The 17675-nt window shown below is 37.5% G+C and overlaps 1 protein-coding gene across 1 annotated transcript in view; it reads left to right on the top strand.

The window, feature by feature from the left end:
• Window positions 1–17347, top strand: part of ZEB1 (zinc finger E-box binding homeobox 1) — a 126755-nt gene extending 109408 nt beyond the window's left edge. The window contains exons 5-9 of the mRNA XM_086614988.1: window positions 2832–3034; window positions 8087–8192; window positions 9732–11542; window positions 13065–13245; window positions 14835–17347. Coding sequence (XP_086471114.1) covers window positions 2832–3034; window positions 8087–8192; window positions 9732–11542; window positions 13065–13245; window positions 14835–15400 — 2867 coding nt within the window. The 3' untranslated portion in view covers window positions 15401–17347. The remainder of the gene's footprint in view (window positions 1–2831; window positions 3035–8086; window positions 8193–9731; window positions 11543–13064; window positions 13246–14834) is intronic.
• Window positions 17348–17675: the final 328 nt, after the last annotated feature.

Genomic DNA, 17675 nt, shown 5'->3' with positions numbered 1-17675 from the left:
AAATGTCATTGTAGCCGTACTACTGTATTAGAGTGCAAGGGAGGGCAGTGGAAGGGGTAATGCTCACAATTTTGTTGTGCTCTTCCAGAGATTTTATGATATTAGAGATTTTAGAAAAAAATTAAGTAAATTAAAATATTTGAAAAGTTTAAACTGTGTATCTGCCTATTTTTATACAGAAATAGGACCTGAATTACTAATATTTTGTGGTTTTCTTTGCAAGTTTTGCAAAATTCCTGTACGATATATGGTCAACAGTAGCATCCTAAAAATTACAATTTTATTAATTTAAGATTTTAGTCTGTGGTTGCAGTGGCACAGATCGTCAAGTTAGCTCCATAGGCCTGCAATATGATTTCCATGTAATCATTAAGAATGCAAATTTATATTAATAATTTAAACTGGATCTACCCCAGTAAGTTCACTGGAAAGTATTCTGAAAATCACGATGCTGAAGAATAATGTTCGGTATTTTTATCATTTGGAACAGAAAATGCCAATAATATAGTGGTAGTTGCTAAAGATACGTGCTTCCAGTCTGAAGGACTGGACAAGGGAAGGGACAGAGTCTTTGTTTACTGGCTTTGGGAAACTGTTGTGAAGCTATTTGCTCCAATGGAAACAGAATTTAAGTTAACATGCTTCTGACATTTCCACTGAGTTGTATTTGTACTGAAATCGAATATTCTTTATGTCAGGTGAATTGAATTGTAGATGGAAAAAAGAGAATCAAAGGGAAGCATACTGTGTCTACGTATGTGGGGACGGGTTCATTTCTGGACAACCTGGCTAAACCAGGAAAAGCAGAAAGGGATAGAAAAACAGGACAGCCAGTGCAATATGAGCAATACGTTGTCTGTTACTGTAAAGAGTCTAACAGTACGTATATGACAGAGAAGGTGTTATTTTTTAGTAGTAATGAAAACTGGTCTGGCTTTTCTTTTCCACTGTTGCAAGAACAATGGCACACTCAGTAAAAATAGTCAGTAAATTTCTCACAAACAGAACAAGTCACTACTTCGTAGAGCATATCATCAATCTGTGGTGATAACTGCTAGGAGAGGTCATGAAGATAAATAATTCTAAAGTACTTTCTAAAGTACTGGTTAATTTTATGAGTATTAATAATGCTTATAGTTCTGCAACTTAAAATGACAACGCGTACAAATTTGCCCCTTGTGCTTCATAGCATAAAATGGTAATCAGTAAAGACCTTCCGCCTTCCTCTCCAGCCCTCGCTCAGCATGGTGTATAGGTGCATCCTTGCAAAATTTGCTTCCCATTCCCCTTGAAGCATGGAAGAGTAGCATAGTTGTTGGAGGATACCACACCTTATAAATTGATAGTTTGATTAAATACAGCAAACTCTACATTTGTTTAAACACACTTTTATCAATGTATAAAGATTTTTTTTTCAATCCTTTAAAAAAAAATATTTTTCAAGGATAGAGTGAGTTACTATGCATGGGATATAAATATATGCTGATAAGAAATGGAGTTAAAACTTCATAAATGGTTACTTTTCAGAAATAGACTTGTGAAATTAATATTCAGCTTCAATCTGATTTCACTTTGTCCTGTATTGTTACAGAAGTAACTTCATGAAAGCCAACAGAATAGATTCCATAGATCACATTAGAATCATATTTATGGCCTCACATTTGATTTCTGTCCTTTCTGTCACTCAGACAGTATGTCCTCTCTTCTTTCAGTCCTGCAGACAATATGTCCTACTAACAGGTACATATCTGTGTATCATAGAATCATAGAATAGTTTGGATTGGAAGGGGCCTTTAAAGGTCGTCTAGACCAACCCTCCTGCAGTAAGCAGGGACATCTTCAACTAGATCAGGTTGCTCAGAGCCCTGTCCAACCTGACCTTGAACGTTTCCAGGGATGAGGCATCTATCACCTCTGTGCAACTTGTTCCAGTGTTTCACCACCCTCATCATAAAAAATTTCTTTTTTCTATCTGGTCTGAATCTGCCCTCTTTTAGTTTAAAACCATTACCACTTGTCTTATCACAACAGGCCGTATTAAAAAGTCTGTCCCCATCTTTCTTATAAGCCCCCTTGAATTGTTGAAAGGCCACAATAAGGTCTGTCTCCCCAGAGCCTTCTCTTCTCCATATTGAATAACCTCAACTCTCTCAGCTTTTCCTCATAAGGAGAGCTGTTCCAGCCCTCTGGTCATTTTTGTAGCACTCCTCCGAATCCACTCCAACAGGTCCAGATATAAGAATTATAAATCATGGTTTTAATCTTTTTTTTTTTTTTATTCTCTTTTCACTTACAATTCTGTGTTACGTAAAGAGAAAGGAAAAAATATTCCCTGCATCTTGCAAATATTGTTTATTCCTTAGGAGTTTAAAACAGGACAACCATTAAATGTTTCAGTAGCAGACTTAAATTTGTAAACAGGATTTGAGGATTGACAGTAGTTGAGCTAACCAGATCTACAAAAAGTACTAGATCTTAAACCATGCTTCACAATTTTCAGACCACTTTTTAAACAGATATATATAGATATGTAGATATATAAAAGCTCTAGTGCTGTATTGGAAAGTCCGACAGACTCACTGTGAGAGGTGTGGTTTTGGGTAATCATATTGTGCTGACTCATACACTGGGGCAACTGTACCGTACTGTAGTTAGTAACGTAATACCTGTGGAGAAAAAAAAAAAAAATATCCTTTTGTAAAACAAATGAAGCTTCTAGCAACTGCAAGTTTTCTTACAGTAATATATTTAAATGTAAAGCTTGTTTGTTGATGTTAATAAGTTCAGAGCTTACGTTTATTTAAATATGGTGTGTTGTCTCTCCTGTGTAGGAACACCAGATGCGTTTTCCCAACTGCTTACTTGCCCATATTGTGATCGAGGGTACAAGCGTTTTACCTCTCTGAAGGAACACATTAAATATCGCCATGAAAAAAACGAAGATAACTTTAGTTGCTCCTTGTGCAGTTACACGTTCGCGTACAGAACGCAGCTCGACCGCCACATGACATCACACAAATCAGGAAGAGATCAAGTAAGTGGCATTTGAATTAAGGGTTTATCATCCTCTGTAACATGCTGTGATTTGTTATGTGAGCAAAAATGTATGGAGCAAGTCAGCTGTTCATATGATATTATCTACGTGCTGAAGTCCCAGTCCTGGAGCATGCACTTAAACTTGCTGCTGAAGTCAGACTTTTTCTGTAGCTCTCAAAGGATGAATTCCTGTGCTTTTGTTTATCTAGGTGGTATGGTTGGGTTTAAATTTTAGTTTTCAGAAGTGCTTTATTGCATTTATAGGTAATTGGATTTTTTATATTCATTGGCTAACATTGTAAATTGGTAAATTGTAACTCAAATTTGGTCACAAATCTTTAGTGATGTATATTTTTCTTTCATAAATCCTGTTTGACTAATTAAAAATTTACTGTTCTCATTTTGCCCTTAAGAAACAAACCATTGTGTTGATTCATTTGCTTGAACTGTGAGATGCAGTTTTTAAATGCAGTCCATGCTATCAGACAATATACAAATAACTTGTACATAAAATACAACATTTCAATACTAAATAAAGCAACAAAAAGAGCTAAAGATATTCTGAGCTTGGTTTCTGTGGTTCATGAGCTGACCTGAGGGCACAGTTCCTTGAAATGCCTTCCATGAGTTAGCCATCTCATCACTATGGAAGATCCTGAGATTCTACTCCCCTCTCCCTCTTTTTCTTTTCTTCTTTTATCCCCACAATTTCCTATCATCCGTCCCCAATTACATGCTTCCATAGCTTATCAGAGGCACTCCAAGGCTTAGGAATCAACTGAAACTCAGTGAAACAGTCAGGAGTTATCCAAGCAAAAAAGATACGGATTTTCCATGACTGGGTTGGAGAGAGAAGGGCTTGGAGATGTTCCCTTCTGAGAACAGACTAAAAAGATTGATACTGTCAAGTTAGAAAGCAGAAACATCATTGAAAGATGCGAAACAGTGAATAGTGAAAAGAATATGAAGAGAAGGGTACTTCAATATTTCTTGCAGATCCAAACCAACAGAAATTTCATTAAGCTAAAAGTGTAATACAGTGTAAATGAGATGCTTTTTTACACGTTGCCTATTAAACTCCGTTCTACAAAGTATCACTATGTCCAAGAATTTAACAAGCTTAAAAATTTATTATGCATTTTTATACCTGAGTGTTTACATTCACAGGTAAATTAAACAGGAAAAACTGTTATAAGTATCAGCCATCCTGCTGCATGGATTTTACTGTCTCGCACAGTTTGGAATAACCTGGCCAGCGTACTCTAACTCAGCAGTTCTTTATTCAAATATATTTCTCATGAACAATTCATTTCTGTCTTGCTCTCTTCTTGGCTTGGCTTCCACTTTAAAGTTAATATTGTCCTATATATATTATATTTCTAACTGTAAAATCCATGAATACTTTTAGTATAATGCTTTTTTGTGAGCTACCACATTTATTTTCAATTTTTCCAACTAGAAGCCTAAAGCAAAAGAATAAAGTAGTGGAAGGGCTAGAAGCCTTTCCCGTATTTGCATGAAGTTTGAATGAAAAGAGAAAAAATACCGAGTGAGTAAACAATCTCAGAGGAATTACTACAAAGGTTAGCGGTTAAACCATGTTTAAGTGTGGTTTTTCTCTAAAGCCATAGCCAGAATCAAAACTACAATAGTTTAGATATTTGGTAAATTTGAAATGTGTATTTGTTTAGGTTACTGTCATAAAGTTGTCATGTCTTCAAAATTGGCTTCATGTACACATAAAAGATTACATTATTTGTGTAATGGAAAATTAAATTTTTTCCATAGTAAAGTATAGACCTCCTGGTTGTGGATCTTAAACAGCTGCATCTCCAAAACTTAATGGCTTATTCTTAAAGTACTTCACCTGGAAGTAGATTATTTGGAGAACTTTGTTAGCTGGTTAGTGTCCAGCATGTGATAATTTTATAATTGTTCTGTACAAGGCAGCAATGAGCAAAGATAATTCCTAGTGTAGTGAAGGCAGTGGAAGAGGTACGTGCACATTGTGCCTCCCTCTGAGGAAGGATAAAAGATGCCAAACTGCAGCTAGTTCTGCTCCAGCAGAGACTGAGAGCCACCCCCACCCCTTCTCCTTCGTCCCTCCCTCCCTGCTGTCCCCGACGTCCCTCAAGGCTTCCCTGGCTGCTCCGACATCACTGACGGCTGGTAGGAGGCAATGCAGCGTATGTACTGTCTGATTTCACGTGTGAAGCACCACAAAAGATGTTGAAGTATGAATTAGTGCTTCTTATATTTGTTTTATTTTTCTTCTCACTTTACAAAGCACCCGTAGGTAGTCTGTTAAAATTTCATATTGCCGTGGACACTGCTGAGAAATGGCAGCTCTTGAAGATAATGGTCAAACGGTTTGTGAAAAAAACCTGATGTACCTGTAATTCCTGTTTTCCAATAATTTTGAAGATTCCAATCAATTTGTTTCGGTGCTCTGATATGAGAAGAGTGGACTTCAGTCCTAAGCACAGTAAATATTTGATGCAGGGATGTATTAGTGGCTAGTAAAAGACCTTAATACTGATGTTTCTTCTTTCTGTCCTTCAAGGAATGCAGAGGAGTATTCTTTGAATGCTGCAGTTAATTCTTTAATGAGACGAAAACAGCAGTTATGTACAGAGGATTGAAAAATACATTACACATCAGAGACAAAAAAAGTGTGGATTTAACAGTACTGAAAGGGGGGAAAACCATTTGAATCTGAGAAAATGAAGGTGAAAGAGTATCAAAGATGGTACTTTAGAGAAGAGTTATGGTTTGTCAGTTTTATAGAAGATCCTAGAGAGTAACTCTGAGGATGTCTCAGATTCATAAAAAAGAAAGGTATAGCTGAAGAAAGAATTATAAATATAAGAAGGTAAGGCAAAATAAATGGAAACACTTCCTAGCAGAAAGTTCAAAGTGGGTTATAGCTATGACCAGGAAAACAGGAAAACTCATTAAAAATTTGATAGGAGGAGTGTGGGCTTCCATGCCTTGGAAGCAGAACATTGAATTTTAAAGACTGGAGCAGAAACGTTTCTGACAGGTTGAATACATGCACTAATATTTACTATGAATATTTATGTAGTCCAGCGTTTGCAGTAGCGGTATACATGCTGAGATCCTTTAACTTGTATAATCTCGAGTCAAACAGTAGTAACTGATTCTCTGCAGGCTTAAGTAAATCCTGACACGGTCCTCTAGATTCCATGGAGTTGAATCATTAAAGTGAAATGCGGTGAGTCAGGCACAATCATCTAGAACATCATCTTCAGGGGACTTAGTTAAACAAAGCTGAAAAGCCGTGTGGACTAGCAAAAGACAGCTGACAAACCCAGGAACAGGGGTCAAGCGCTAATCGGGATAAGTCAGAGTGGAGACCTCACTGCAGAGCCTGGGAGGAGGCGGGAAGGAGCCCGCCCCAAGGAGCACGGGAGCAGGGTCTGCTGAGAGGTGAAAACTGCAGCTTAACCCAACGCTTATCCCAAGGGAGCTGTCGAATTAGAGTGCTTGGAAGCAATTTAGATTATCTTGTTTCAATTTGTCTTCTCTTAGCATCTGTATCGTATAAAGGAGGACAGGGTGTAGAACGGGGAGGGCTGATAATTTGGACAGCGTATCTCATAGCAGCATGCTCAGACTTTCACCCAGCAAACAGCATGGCTGTGGCTTCTTCAGATGTAAAGGCATAAATCAGGACTGGAACATCATCCTGCCCTTTTGCTCATCCTCGCTTCTCCAGCGCAGATCTCAGCCCTCAGCTGCTGTGTCTGCACCCGGGGAGCAGCCCCAGCGCTCGGGGAGCATGCGCTCCCGGCACCGCCAGCCGCAGTAGAGCAGAGTTAGGGGTAGGAGCTCCCCGGCACAGCGTCACACTGGAGGAAGGTGATGCACCTCAGACAGTTCACAGCAGCTGCCCGTGGGCAGGCGGTTTCCCTGGAGTCCACGAATAGCTCTGTTCAAGAGTGTATGAAAATACTTGCCCCAGTTACCAAAAATCCACAGCTGCATCCAACTGGTGGTAAAGTAGAGCTAAGTGAGCTGTACTTAAAAAGGAGCTGCTGCTTTTTAAATAAACTATTTGTATGATTAGAAAAATTTATCATTCTTCCATTTTGTGTTAGTAATTAAGCCACTCCAACGTCAAAAATGTGTCTAATTTTTGCCTTTAGAAATACACATTCATAGATTAATGCAGTTTGTAAAAAAATTCTATATCTTGCCTGTACGTATATCACGTACATACTACACATATTTACACACCTTGCTTAGTTTTTGGGTTTTTTAAACTAGCTTAACAATAAAGCTAAATGTAAAATAATTTTGAGCTTAACAATAAATGCTCTCATAAGGCAAAATATAACAAAAATAACCACAGAGTTTCAATGCAAATAGTGAAGAGGTTCGGTGTTGTGTGCTTGGGAAATCCCTCCATATTGTTATTTATTTTAATTTTTTTTTTGCATTTATTTTGAGAATTAATTGTGACTGAGAGTGCCTTTGTTGTCACTGAGCCATCTTCTGTTGAGCAATCCTCTGGCATCATTACATAGAGGAATCCGAGGCCAACAGTAAGCGCTGGAAGCATGTAAATGGAAAAATCAAGTCACCTGATTAAACTTTAAACAGGCTTTTATATGCTTTAATGTTTCTCTGTCCTGCGTGACATATTCTGTGGGTGGTGGGCTTGGGGTTTTTCTTGGGTTTTTTTGCTTTCACAAGTAGAATTAGCATGCATCCTGGAACTTCTTCCGCACATAACATGTCAGTGCAAGCTTCATCTGAAGTTAGGAGAAAGGCCAAATATATTTTGGGTTTGGTTTCTTTTTTCGTTTTACTGTACCAGATTTATTCAGAAGATACACATGGCCTAGTTTTAACCTGACTTCTGATTTGTTTCTTTTTCATGCATAACGCATACCACCTTCCGTCTCTTAAAATTATGATTGATTCTTTTCAGTTTTGTATTGCATTTTCTATGTTACAATGTGAAAATACAAGATGTTTTTCCGACTTGCTGTCCTATGCAATAATTACACATTCTTTCTTACAGAGACATGTGACGCAGTCCAGCGGTAATCGAAAATTCAAGTGCACTGAATGTGGAAAAGCTTTTAAATATAAACATCACCTAAAGGAGCACCTACGAATCCACAGTGGTAAATAAGCCAAACATTGAATTACGTACTAATTTTGCCATTTCTACTCTTTATGACTTTGCTGTGATATCAGTCTCGTAAGTCTACGTTTAAAACACTAGTGTTTTCCTTCTTCTTCCTCTGGGACTCTGTAAGCACTGACTGCAGCCTTCAGCTGTGTGCAGGAAATACATAGGATTGCTGAAGAGGATTTACAGTTGCAGCTTAAGCTCTGGCTGTTATGGAAAACTTCACTTGTGGCAGAAGAAATGGGGCATCCTTCTGGTCCTTTTTCACTTGTCTGTTTTTTCTCAGTATTTGCAGACCACTTAGCGTGTTAGGACCCTCGCTAGAAAATTTAAATTGATAGTAACCGGGACATAACAGCTATGCTTGCTACTGTCTGTGGCTGTAATTCTATTAAAATATCATATCAAAATATTAAAATAGCCTCAGAAAACAGGTCTGGAATTGTGAGATACTGTCAGAAAAGTTTCAATTTATAAGAAAAGTTCCAGTTTGTAAGAAATTTAATATATTATATTATATATTAATATATAACAATAAGTAAAATGTGGTCACTCAAAAGAGATTCTCAATTTCTCTCCTTAACTCAAATTTACCCATTGACAGAAAATCTGAAAACAAGGTTTGAGGCCATCTTTTCCTTCCTTGTCAGTTGCTGAGCCATGTACCAATTAAGAGAACCTCACTTAGAAGTCCTCCCTCAACGAACAGATTTTCATTTCCATTGGGTAGTGGCACTGTGCCTGTGAGTGAGAAGACCTCAGTCAATGTACTTTTCAATCTGAAGCAAGCCAGCTATTTCAGCTCTTTCCTTTGCCTCTCTAGCACAGATCCCCTGAAAAGCCCACTCTGGCTGTGGGTGTAACGATTGCATAGTTGTGTGCATCTTCCTGGTAGTTTAACCTGATGTTCATCTCTGAAGGCAAACATGCATCTGTCTTCTGTATGTGTCTCGTTTCCCTTTACTTAAACTTTGCCTGTTTTTATTCAGCTCATGAGTATTGTAGGCAGATATGGATATATTGTATTTGAGTCTACCTCAATAAAATGTGCATACCTCCTTATATAATTATGACTTGCGTTGATGGCATCTGTGTTTTTTCTTTGGTTAATCATATTCTAATTTATTTTCCTTTCTGAAGTAATTATTTATGAGCTTCTGAAGTTAGTTGTGGTACTACTTGAATGGAGTTTAATGAAATCTGCAAGTATCATATAGACTCATTTATGTGATATGTAGACAGTTACTGGGAAATACTGGAACATATCATGATCATGTGGGCTCCATCCTGTATCACAAACTTATTAAGGGATCATAAGATATTAAGCTATAGATCTTATATAAGACAATAATCTATAGATGACATAATTATTCTTCCTGTTCAATTTGCTGTGTAAGATTTATTTTTTCCCCTAAGACTCTTTGAGAGGTCATTTTGATGTATTCTTTTCTATTTACTGTTGCTTGATGCAGTTACGCTGTAACCTAGTATACTATTGCATATGCCTTTTTTCTTCTTTTTTAATCTTTAGGAGAGAAGCCATATGAGTGCCCAAACTGCAAGAAACGTTTTTCCCATTCTGGTTCATACAGTTCACACATAAGCAGTAAGAAGTGTATTGGTTTGATGCCCGTGAATGGTCGAGCCCGGTCAGGGCTTAAGACGTCTCAGTGCTCCTCCCCTTCCCTTTCTGCATCACCAGGTAGCCCAGCAAGACCACAGATACGACAAAAGATAGAAAATAAACCCTTGCAAGAGCAACTTCCTGTTAACCAAATTAAAACTGAACCTGTGGATTATGAATTCAAGCCCATAGTGGTTGCTTCAGGAATTAATTGTTCAACCCCTTTGCAGAATGGGGTTTTCAGTGGTGGTAGCCCATTGCAGGCAACCAGTTCTCCTCAGGGTGTGGTGCAAGCTGTTGTTCTGCCAACAGTAGGTCTGGTGTCTCCCATAAGCATCAACTTAAGTGACATTCAAAATGTACTTAAAGTAGCAGTGGATGGTAATGTAATAAGGCAAGTATTGGAAAACAATCATGCCAATCTTGCATCCAAAGAACAAGAAACAATCAGCAATGCATCTATACAACAAGCTGGCCATTCCCTCATTTCAGCTATCAGTCTTCCTTTGGTTGACCAAGATGGGACAACCAAAATTATCATCAACTATAGCTTGGAGCAGCCAAGTCAACTTCAGGTTGTTCCACAAAATCTGAAAAAAGAAAACTCTGTTCCTACAAATAGTTGCAAAAATGAAAAATTACCAGAAGATCTTACAGTGAAGTCTGAGAAAGATAAGAACTTTGAAGGAGAGACCAATGATAGCACTTGTCTTCTTTGTGATGACTGTCCAGGAGATCTTAATGCACTTCAAGAATTAAAGCACTATGAAACAAAAAATCCTCCTCAGCTTCCTCAGCCCAGTGGAACAGAAGCTGAGAAGCCTGACTCCCCTGTCCCATCAGAAACTGGGGAGAACAACTTATCTCCTGGTCAGCCACCTTTAAAGAACCTTTTATCGCTCCTAAAAGCGTATTATGCATTAAATGCACAACCAAGCGCAGAAGAGCTTTCAAAAATAGCTGATTCAGTGAACCTACCACTGGATGTTGTAAAAAAGTGGTTTGAAAAAATGCAAGCTGGACAAATTTCTCTGCAGTCTTCTGGACCATCTTCTCCTGAACAAGTTAAATTAAGCAGTCCAACAGATAATGATGATCAAGCAGCAGCTACAGATGCGAGCGAACCACAGAACAGCACAAATAACTCACAAAATCCTGTCAGTACAACAAAATCTCAGACTTTACCAGGGGGATCAACTCAGAATGGTTCACGCAGTAGCACGCCGTCCCCATCGCCACTAAACCTTTCTTCATCAAGAAATTCACAGGGTTATACGTACACAGCAGAGGGTGTACAAGAAGAGCCACAGATTGAACCTCTTGACCTTTCGCTACCAAAGCAACAAGGAGAAGTATTGGAAAGATCTACCATAACTAGTGTTTACCAGAACAGTGTTTATTCTGTCCAAGAAGAACCTTTGAACTTAACTTGTGCAAAAAAAGAACCACAAAAGGACAACAGTATTACAGACTCTGATCCTATTGTAAATGTAATCCCACAAAGTGCCAATCCCATAAATATTGCTATACCTACAGTCACTGCCCAGTTACCTACAATTGTTGCCATTGCTGACCAGAACAGTGTTCCATGCTTGAGAGCTCTCGCTGCCAATAAGCAAACCATTTTGATTCCACAGGTGGCTTATACATACTCTACTACAGTTAGTCCTGCAGTTCAAGAAACACCACCAAAACAGACCCAAGCCAATGGAAATCAGGTACTTCGGTCCCTGTATTCCTGTGTGTTGTTTATGACATATTCATTCTGTATCCATGCTGAACGAGCAGAAAACTGTCAAGATAAATAAAATGTAAATACAAGCTATCAAGTTTATTCAGCTTGATTGTTAATGGTTACTGCTAAGTCCTCTGCAAAGCTAACTAGCTTGGGCAGCTTGAGGCCAGGCTGACAGGAACTATATAGTTCTGTGCATAGATAAATCTGTTCTTCACCATATTCGGTCGTTCAGAAGTGGACATTAGTGCTCAGTATTTTCAAGAGAGTTTAATTCTCCTGATCAAAAAGCAACGTAAGGCTGTGGCTTGTGTTTCTTGCTGGCTCCTTGTCTCCTCTTTCCCCACATCCAGAAAATAAACTATTTGGAACTTCTGGCTACTTCCCTCATGCTGCTCTGCTTTCTTGGCTTGCAGAGTAGCTGAATTCATCCTACACCGTAACAGCACTTTAAACAAAATTCACATGTATTCTCAGTTGAAAGTCAGGCAGATATTTATCTTCATCTGCCGTTCCTGTCTCCTGCCCTGTTCCTCCCTGGGTATAGCCATCTGTGATCTTAGCGGAATCAGTCCTGCTGAGAAATACCTGTGCATGTCGAGGTAGGAACAGAGCAGAACAGGCAAGTGGCTCACATAAAGACTTGGTATTTCTAATTAAGCATTCAGCATTGTATGTGGGCTTCTGTATAGACAGAGGCTGAGGAGCCTTGAAGAGTCCCAAGGTTGCTTATATGTTAAGGTTTGAGTCAGACAACATTTGGGGTAGCTAACACATGTGATTTTATGTTCAGATTTGATAATATATGATAAAATTAATTCCATGTGTAGTGATACTGCTCATACCAGTAGAGAATACTGTGCTCTGCAGGTGAGCTTCAGGGCTTGAAACGCTTAGAAATAGACAACCGTTAAGATTTTTTAAAACGTTTTATTAATGAAACATTTGAAGCCTCCCAAATTTTAGGTTAGTAGGACTTCTGGTAGTTTTGTGACGAAGAGTGTAGTCAAATATGCAAATGATAGCTTAGTTTTTTGTGAAAACTTCATGAAAAAAGACAATCTTAACATCCATAAAATCTGTGAGATAGCAAAATGTGAGTGACAAATATTAGTTGAAAAATGCAATTAGATATCGAATTTGCTCTTCCAACTTACTGAGATACTTTATAGGTCTGTAATCTTCTTTTCCTTCCTAACATGGTGTTAATTTACAAGCCCTAAAACATGATGTGTCAGTGTAGCTTAGACCTGGCCAACTGTCAAATTTTTATGTGATTAAAGTCAGTCCCAGTGAGAATTCTGCATCTGTATGGTGGCAGGGACTGCAAAGCAGAGTGATGCAGTGAAAGATTTTTTTTGACTATGTAAGTCTCAACAATTTTGTCCGGCTGTTTACAGAATTGAATGAAAACAGCAGTGCAGCTTCAGCTTACATTTTATAAATTGCGTGCTGCATCAATGCATTTTTTTTTTAACTCAACCTTTTTCGTAATTTTTCTTAAGGATGAAAGGCAAGACACTAGCTCAGAAGGAGTATCGAATGTAGAAGATCAAAATGATTCTGATTCAACGCCCCCAAAGAAGAAGATGAGAAAGACAGAAAACGGGATGTATGCATGTGATTTGTGTGACAAAATATTCCAGAAGAGCAGCTCGTTATTGAGACATAAGTATGAACACACAGGTATGTACTAGAAAAGGAGTTTCAGATAATTATTTAGTTGATAGTGTGTAACTGATAATCTCAAATGGAATCCAGTTCTTGGAAAGTGTAGGGAAGTGTCATAGTCCTTCTTATCATCTGTGCTCAGGTATCTTTAGAAACTTATGTTTTGTATATTTGTTTAACAGAACTGCAATTCTATGTGTTTTTAAATTTGTAAGACCTAAACCCTGAATAGAAAAAGAAAGGTTTCTTCTGTCTGACTCATGGACAACCATCTGCAAGCCACAGCCTGTAATCAAGGCAGTGTACCTATCTAGCATGAAGGACTTTCTAATTGTGCCACATTTATAATTATCTGAAGTTAATAACCGCTCATTAGATATGGAATATAACCCCAAAAGAACAGCATTTTGGCTTTCATTTTTATTTTTAATTTCTCATAGTTGTTCCTTTTGACTCTAGTTCTGGTATCTTTAGTTGTTTTTTTTTTTCTAATAACTGTTGCTCTCTTATTTCTTCTGCGATGTCTTCAAGTTTTTTTATTTTTTTAGTTAATTTTTTATTTAATCTGCATATTAATGTTTTCATTTCATCTCACATATAGAATTAGAGATGAAAAATTCCCTTTTGTCCTTACCACTTGATCAAGTTTCTCAAGTTGTATTCTTTAAGACTATCTATTTTCATACCTTTCCTGTCCTGAGACTCTCTTAATTCTGCTTTTTCATAACACAATTCTTCTTTCCATTCTACTTTTAAATTAAGTGCAGCGTTCAGAATCATAGAATCATTTAGGTTGGAAAGGACCCTTAAGATCATTGAATCCAAATCCGCCACTAAACCACGTCCCTAAGCACCACATCTACATGTCTTTTAAATACCTCCAGGGATGGTGACTCAACCACTTCCCTGGCAGCCTGTTCCAATGTCTGACAGCACTTTTAGTGAAGAAATTTTTCCAAATACCCAATGTAAACCTCCCTTGGCGCAACTTGAGGCCACTTCCTCTTGTCCTATCACTTGTTACTTGGGAAGAGAGACCAACACCCACCTTGCTGCTTGTTTGGCATAAGTTGCCATGGAGGTGTCTACATCTGTAGAATATGACCAAAAAACTGCTTTCGTATTGTCTCTATCTTTTATGCCTGGGCTAAGACTGTGCAAAGTTGAAATCAAAATAACATTTCTAAGCTCTTGCTATATTTGTATGAGACTCTAAAAACAAGGCAACAAATTCGCTTTGTAATTGTGGCAACATACTGTTGCACCCTCGTCCTTTGGGGTCAGGTGAGAAACAGCCCAATAATGAGTGGAGTAGAGTGTCTTGTTGAAGAAGAATATTAACTGTTGGCAATACGTTCACCAACAGCATTTTATGATGAAAACAACAATATACATTTTTAAAACTTAGAATCATAGAATCATAGAATCGTTAGGGCTGGAAGGGACCTTCAAAGGTCATCTAGTCCAACCCCCCTGCAACAAACAGGGATATCTCCAACTAGATCAGGTTGCTCAGGGCCTCGTCCAACCTGGCCTTGAACGTCTCCAGGGATGGAGCATCCACCATCTACAAGATGTCCAATTGTTTGCGCTTTATTTTGCAGGTAAAAGACCTCACGAGTGTGGAATCTGTAAAAAAGCATTTAAACACAAACACCATTTGATCGAACACATGCGACTGCATTCTGGGGAAAAACCCTACCAATGTGACAAATGTGGAAAGCGGTTTTCACACTCGGGGTCTTACTCTCAACACATGAATCATCGCTACTCCTATTGCAAAAGAGAGGCAGAAGAGCGTGACAGCACGGAACAGGAGGAGACAGGCCAGGAGGTCCTCAGTAACGAGCATGCTGGTGCCAGAGCATCTCCGTTGCAGATCGACTCGGATGAGAGAGAGAGTCTAACCAGGGAAGAAGAGGAAGACAGTGAAAAAGAGGAAGAGGAGGAGGAAGAAAAAGAGGTAGAAGGACTTCAGGAAGAAAAAGAGGGTAGGGAGCTACAAGAAGTAGAGGATGAAGAAGAAGATGAGGAGGAAGAAGAAGAAGAAGAAGAGGAAGAAGGGAAAACTGAAGGTAACAAGAATGATGAAGCTGTAAATCAAGCAAGCAATGCAGAACCAGACGTTACACAGAATAACGGGCAGGTGTCGGAAGAAAAAAACAAATAAATCTTAAATGATAGTTTTTTCTATAAGGAAAAAAAAATTGGTAATGAAGATCGTTCTATATTATACATGCTTTTCATGGAAACGCAGTAGCCTGCATACTGTGATTTCTGTTCACTACTGTGTAAAAAAATATATATATAAAAAAAAGAAAAAAAAAAAAAAAAAGAAATCCAGGTGTGCCTGAACCTCAAACTTAGTAATTTTTCACACAGTTTTCAAAGTTAGGAACAAGTTTATAACATGAAGCAGATTAGAAAACTACAGTGACTCTGGAAGCAAAGATTTAACAGGTTGTAGGAAGCCTGATTTATTAGACAAGCATCTGGCATTGTTTGTTTTATCAGTATTAATTTTCATTCTTAAGTTGATTAATTTTTAAGCTGTACAATTGGGAGAGATTTATATGAAGTTTTTTGGGTTTTTTTATGGTAAAACATTTCCTAAATCCGCTTCAGTATTTTCTTATGTTTTAAAATGTGAGAACTTCTGCACTACAAAATTCCCTTTTGCAGAAACCTGTAATGCAGTTGCAGACAGTGCTTGGCTACCTTTGTAAATTCAACCTAGAAGGTAGCGGGTTATGACATTAGATGTTGTAGTAGAGCATATTATCATTTAAAGTGTATTGTTAGCCTTAAGAAAGCAGATGATAGAAGAACTGAAGTTTCTTACTCATGTGATTAAAAATGTAGTTGAAAAGATTGTCGTTGAGTTCTGATTGCAGGGACTAACAGTGTTAATACTGGTAAGGACAGCAAAGTCGTCAAAATCAGTGTTTGTAATTGTGTTTTGAGTATGTAGTAACAATATGAAGGATAATGATATGAAGCTTTGTATCTCCTTTGGCCTTATGCAAGACCTGTGTGCTGTAAGTGCCATTTATCAGTATTATAAAGGCTCTAAGCAGCCTTTATCCAATGCGTGGCCTACAATAACTAGCATTTGTTGATTTGTATCGAACTTCTAAACTAATCATGGGGAAAAAAACACTCAGCCATCAGAGAAGTAAGAACACTGGTATATTTCATTATTTAATTATTTGGTGGTATTTTGGGTTAATACCTGACTTGCAGAATTTCTCTACAATGATTATAAGGGAAATTTTCTAATCTGCTTTATTGCTTTCATTGGTTTACTTTAATTTCAGACACATACATGACATGTTATCTGGCTCATAAGTATTTTCAAATGTTAGTTATTATGGACCCCATTTATTAACAATGTTAGCTGATTTTTACCTATCAGTATTATTTTATTTCTTTTAGTTTATAGATCTGTGCAACATTTTGTACTGTATGTCTTCAAACCTGGCAGTATTAATACCCTTCTTACTGACATATGTACCTTTTTAGTTTTAGAAAACTTTTATATTTATGTGTCTTATTTTTATATTTCTTTATTTATTACACAGTGTAGTGTATAATACTGTAGTTTGTATTAATACAATAATATATTTTAGTATGAAAATTTGGAAAGTTGATAAGATTTAAAGTAGAGATGCAATCGGTTCTCTTGCATTGAGATTTGATTTAACAGTGTTATGTTAACATTTATACTTACTTGCCTTGGACTGTAGAACAGAAGAATTAAAATGGGAATGTATTAATTTTACAATTGCAATCAATTCATTTTACCTTTACCCAGTTTTTAATATAAAGCTCTTAAATTTTGAAATTCACTGTGTGACTAATAGCATGATGCTCTGCAGTTTTATTAAGAGATTAGTCTAACCATAAAACTCTCATTTCCTTAGTAAGCCAAATTAGAATAATCTTATAAACAGTGTTGGGAACAATGTTTAACATTTTTGTGCCAATTTGTTCCTGTATTCATGTATGTATGTTACAAATCTGAAACTTCATTTTTAAGTTCCTTGTTACATCATGGTCATTTTCTAGTTTTTTACCAGACTCCCCATCTCACAATAAAATGCGTCAACAAGTCTGACTTACTGTCATTATTCTGGTAATTTAGAAAATGGTATTAAATTGTTTCTGTGAGACGCCATTCAGACACAGCTCCTGCTTCAGTGTCGATACTCAGTTTCAGTCGTACATAAGGAGCACGTAAGTGAAAGGGTTGGCTGTCTGCAGGCAAAAGGATTGCTACATGACTTTATGGATTCTACAGGCTTTAGTAGAACAACTGAGTTTTCAGAATGAACCATGCGGTTTTGTGATTTATTTTTTTTCTCTTGTACCTATGTGATGTACAGGTTAATGCTCTCTTTCCGTAAGCCTGCTTTTAAAGCAAGTAAGTCTATAACTGGTTTCTT

Source organism: Tauraco erythrolophus, chromosome 7 (genome assembly GCF_009769465.1).
Source record: "Tauraco erythrolophus isolate bTauEry1 chromosome 7, bTauEry1.pri, whole genome shotgun sequence".
NCBI lineage: Eukaryota > Metazoa > Chordata > Aves > Musophagiformes > Musophagidae > Tauraco > Tauraco erythrolophus.
This window is presented reverse-complemented; position numbering and strand designations above follow the sequence as displayed.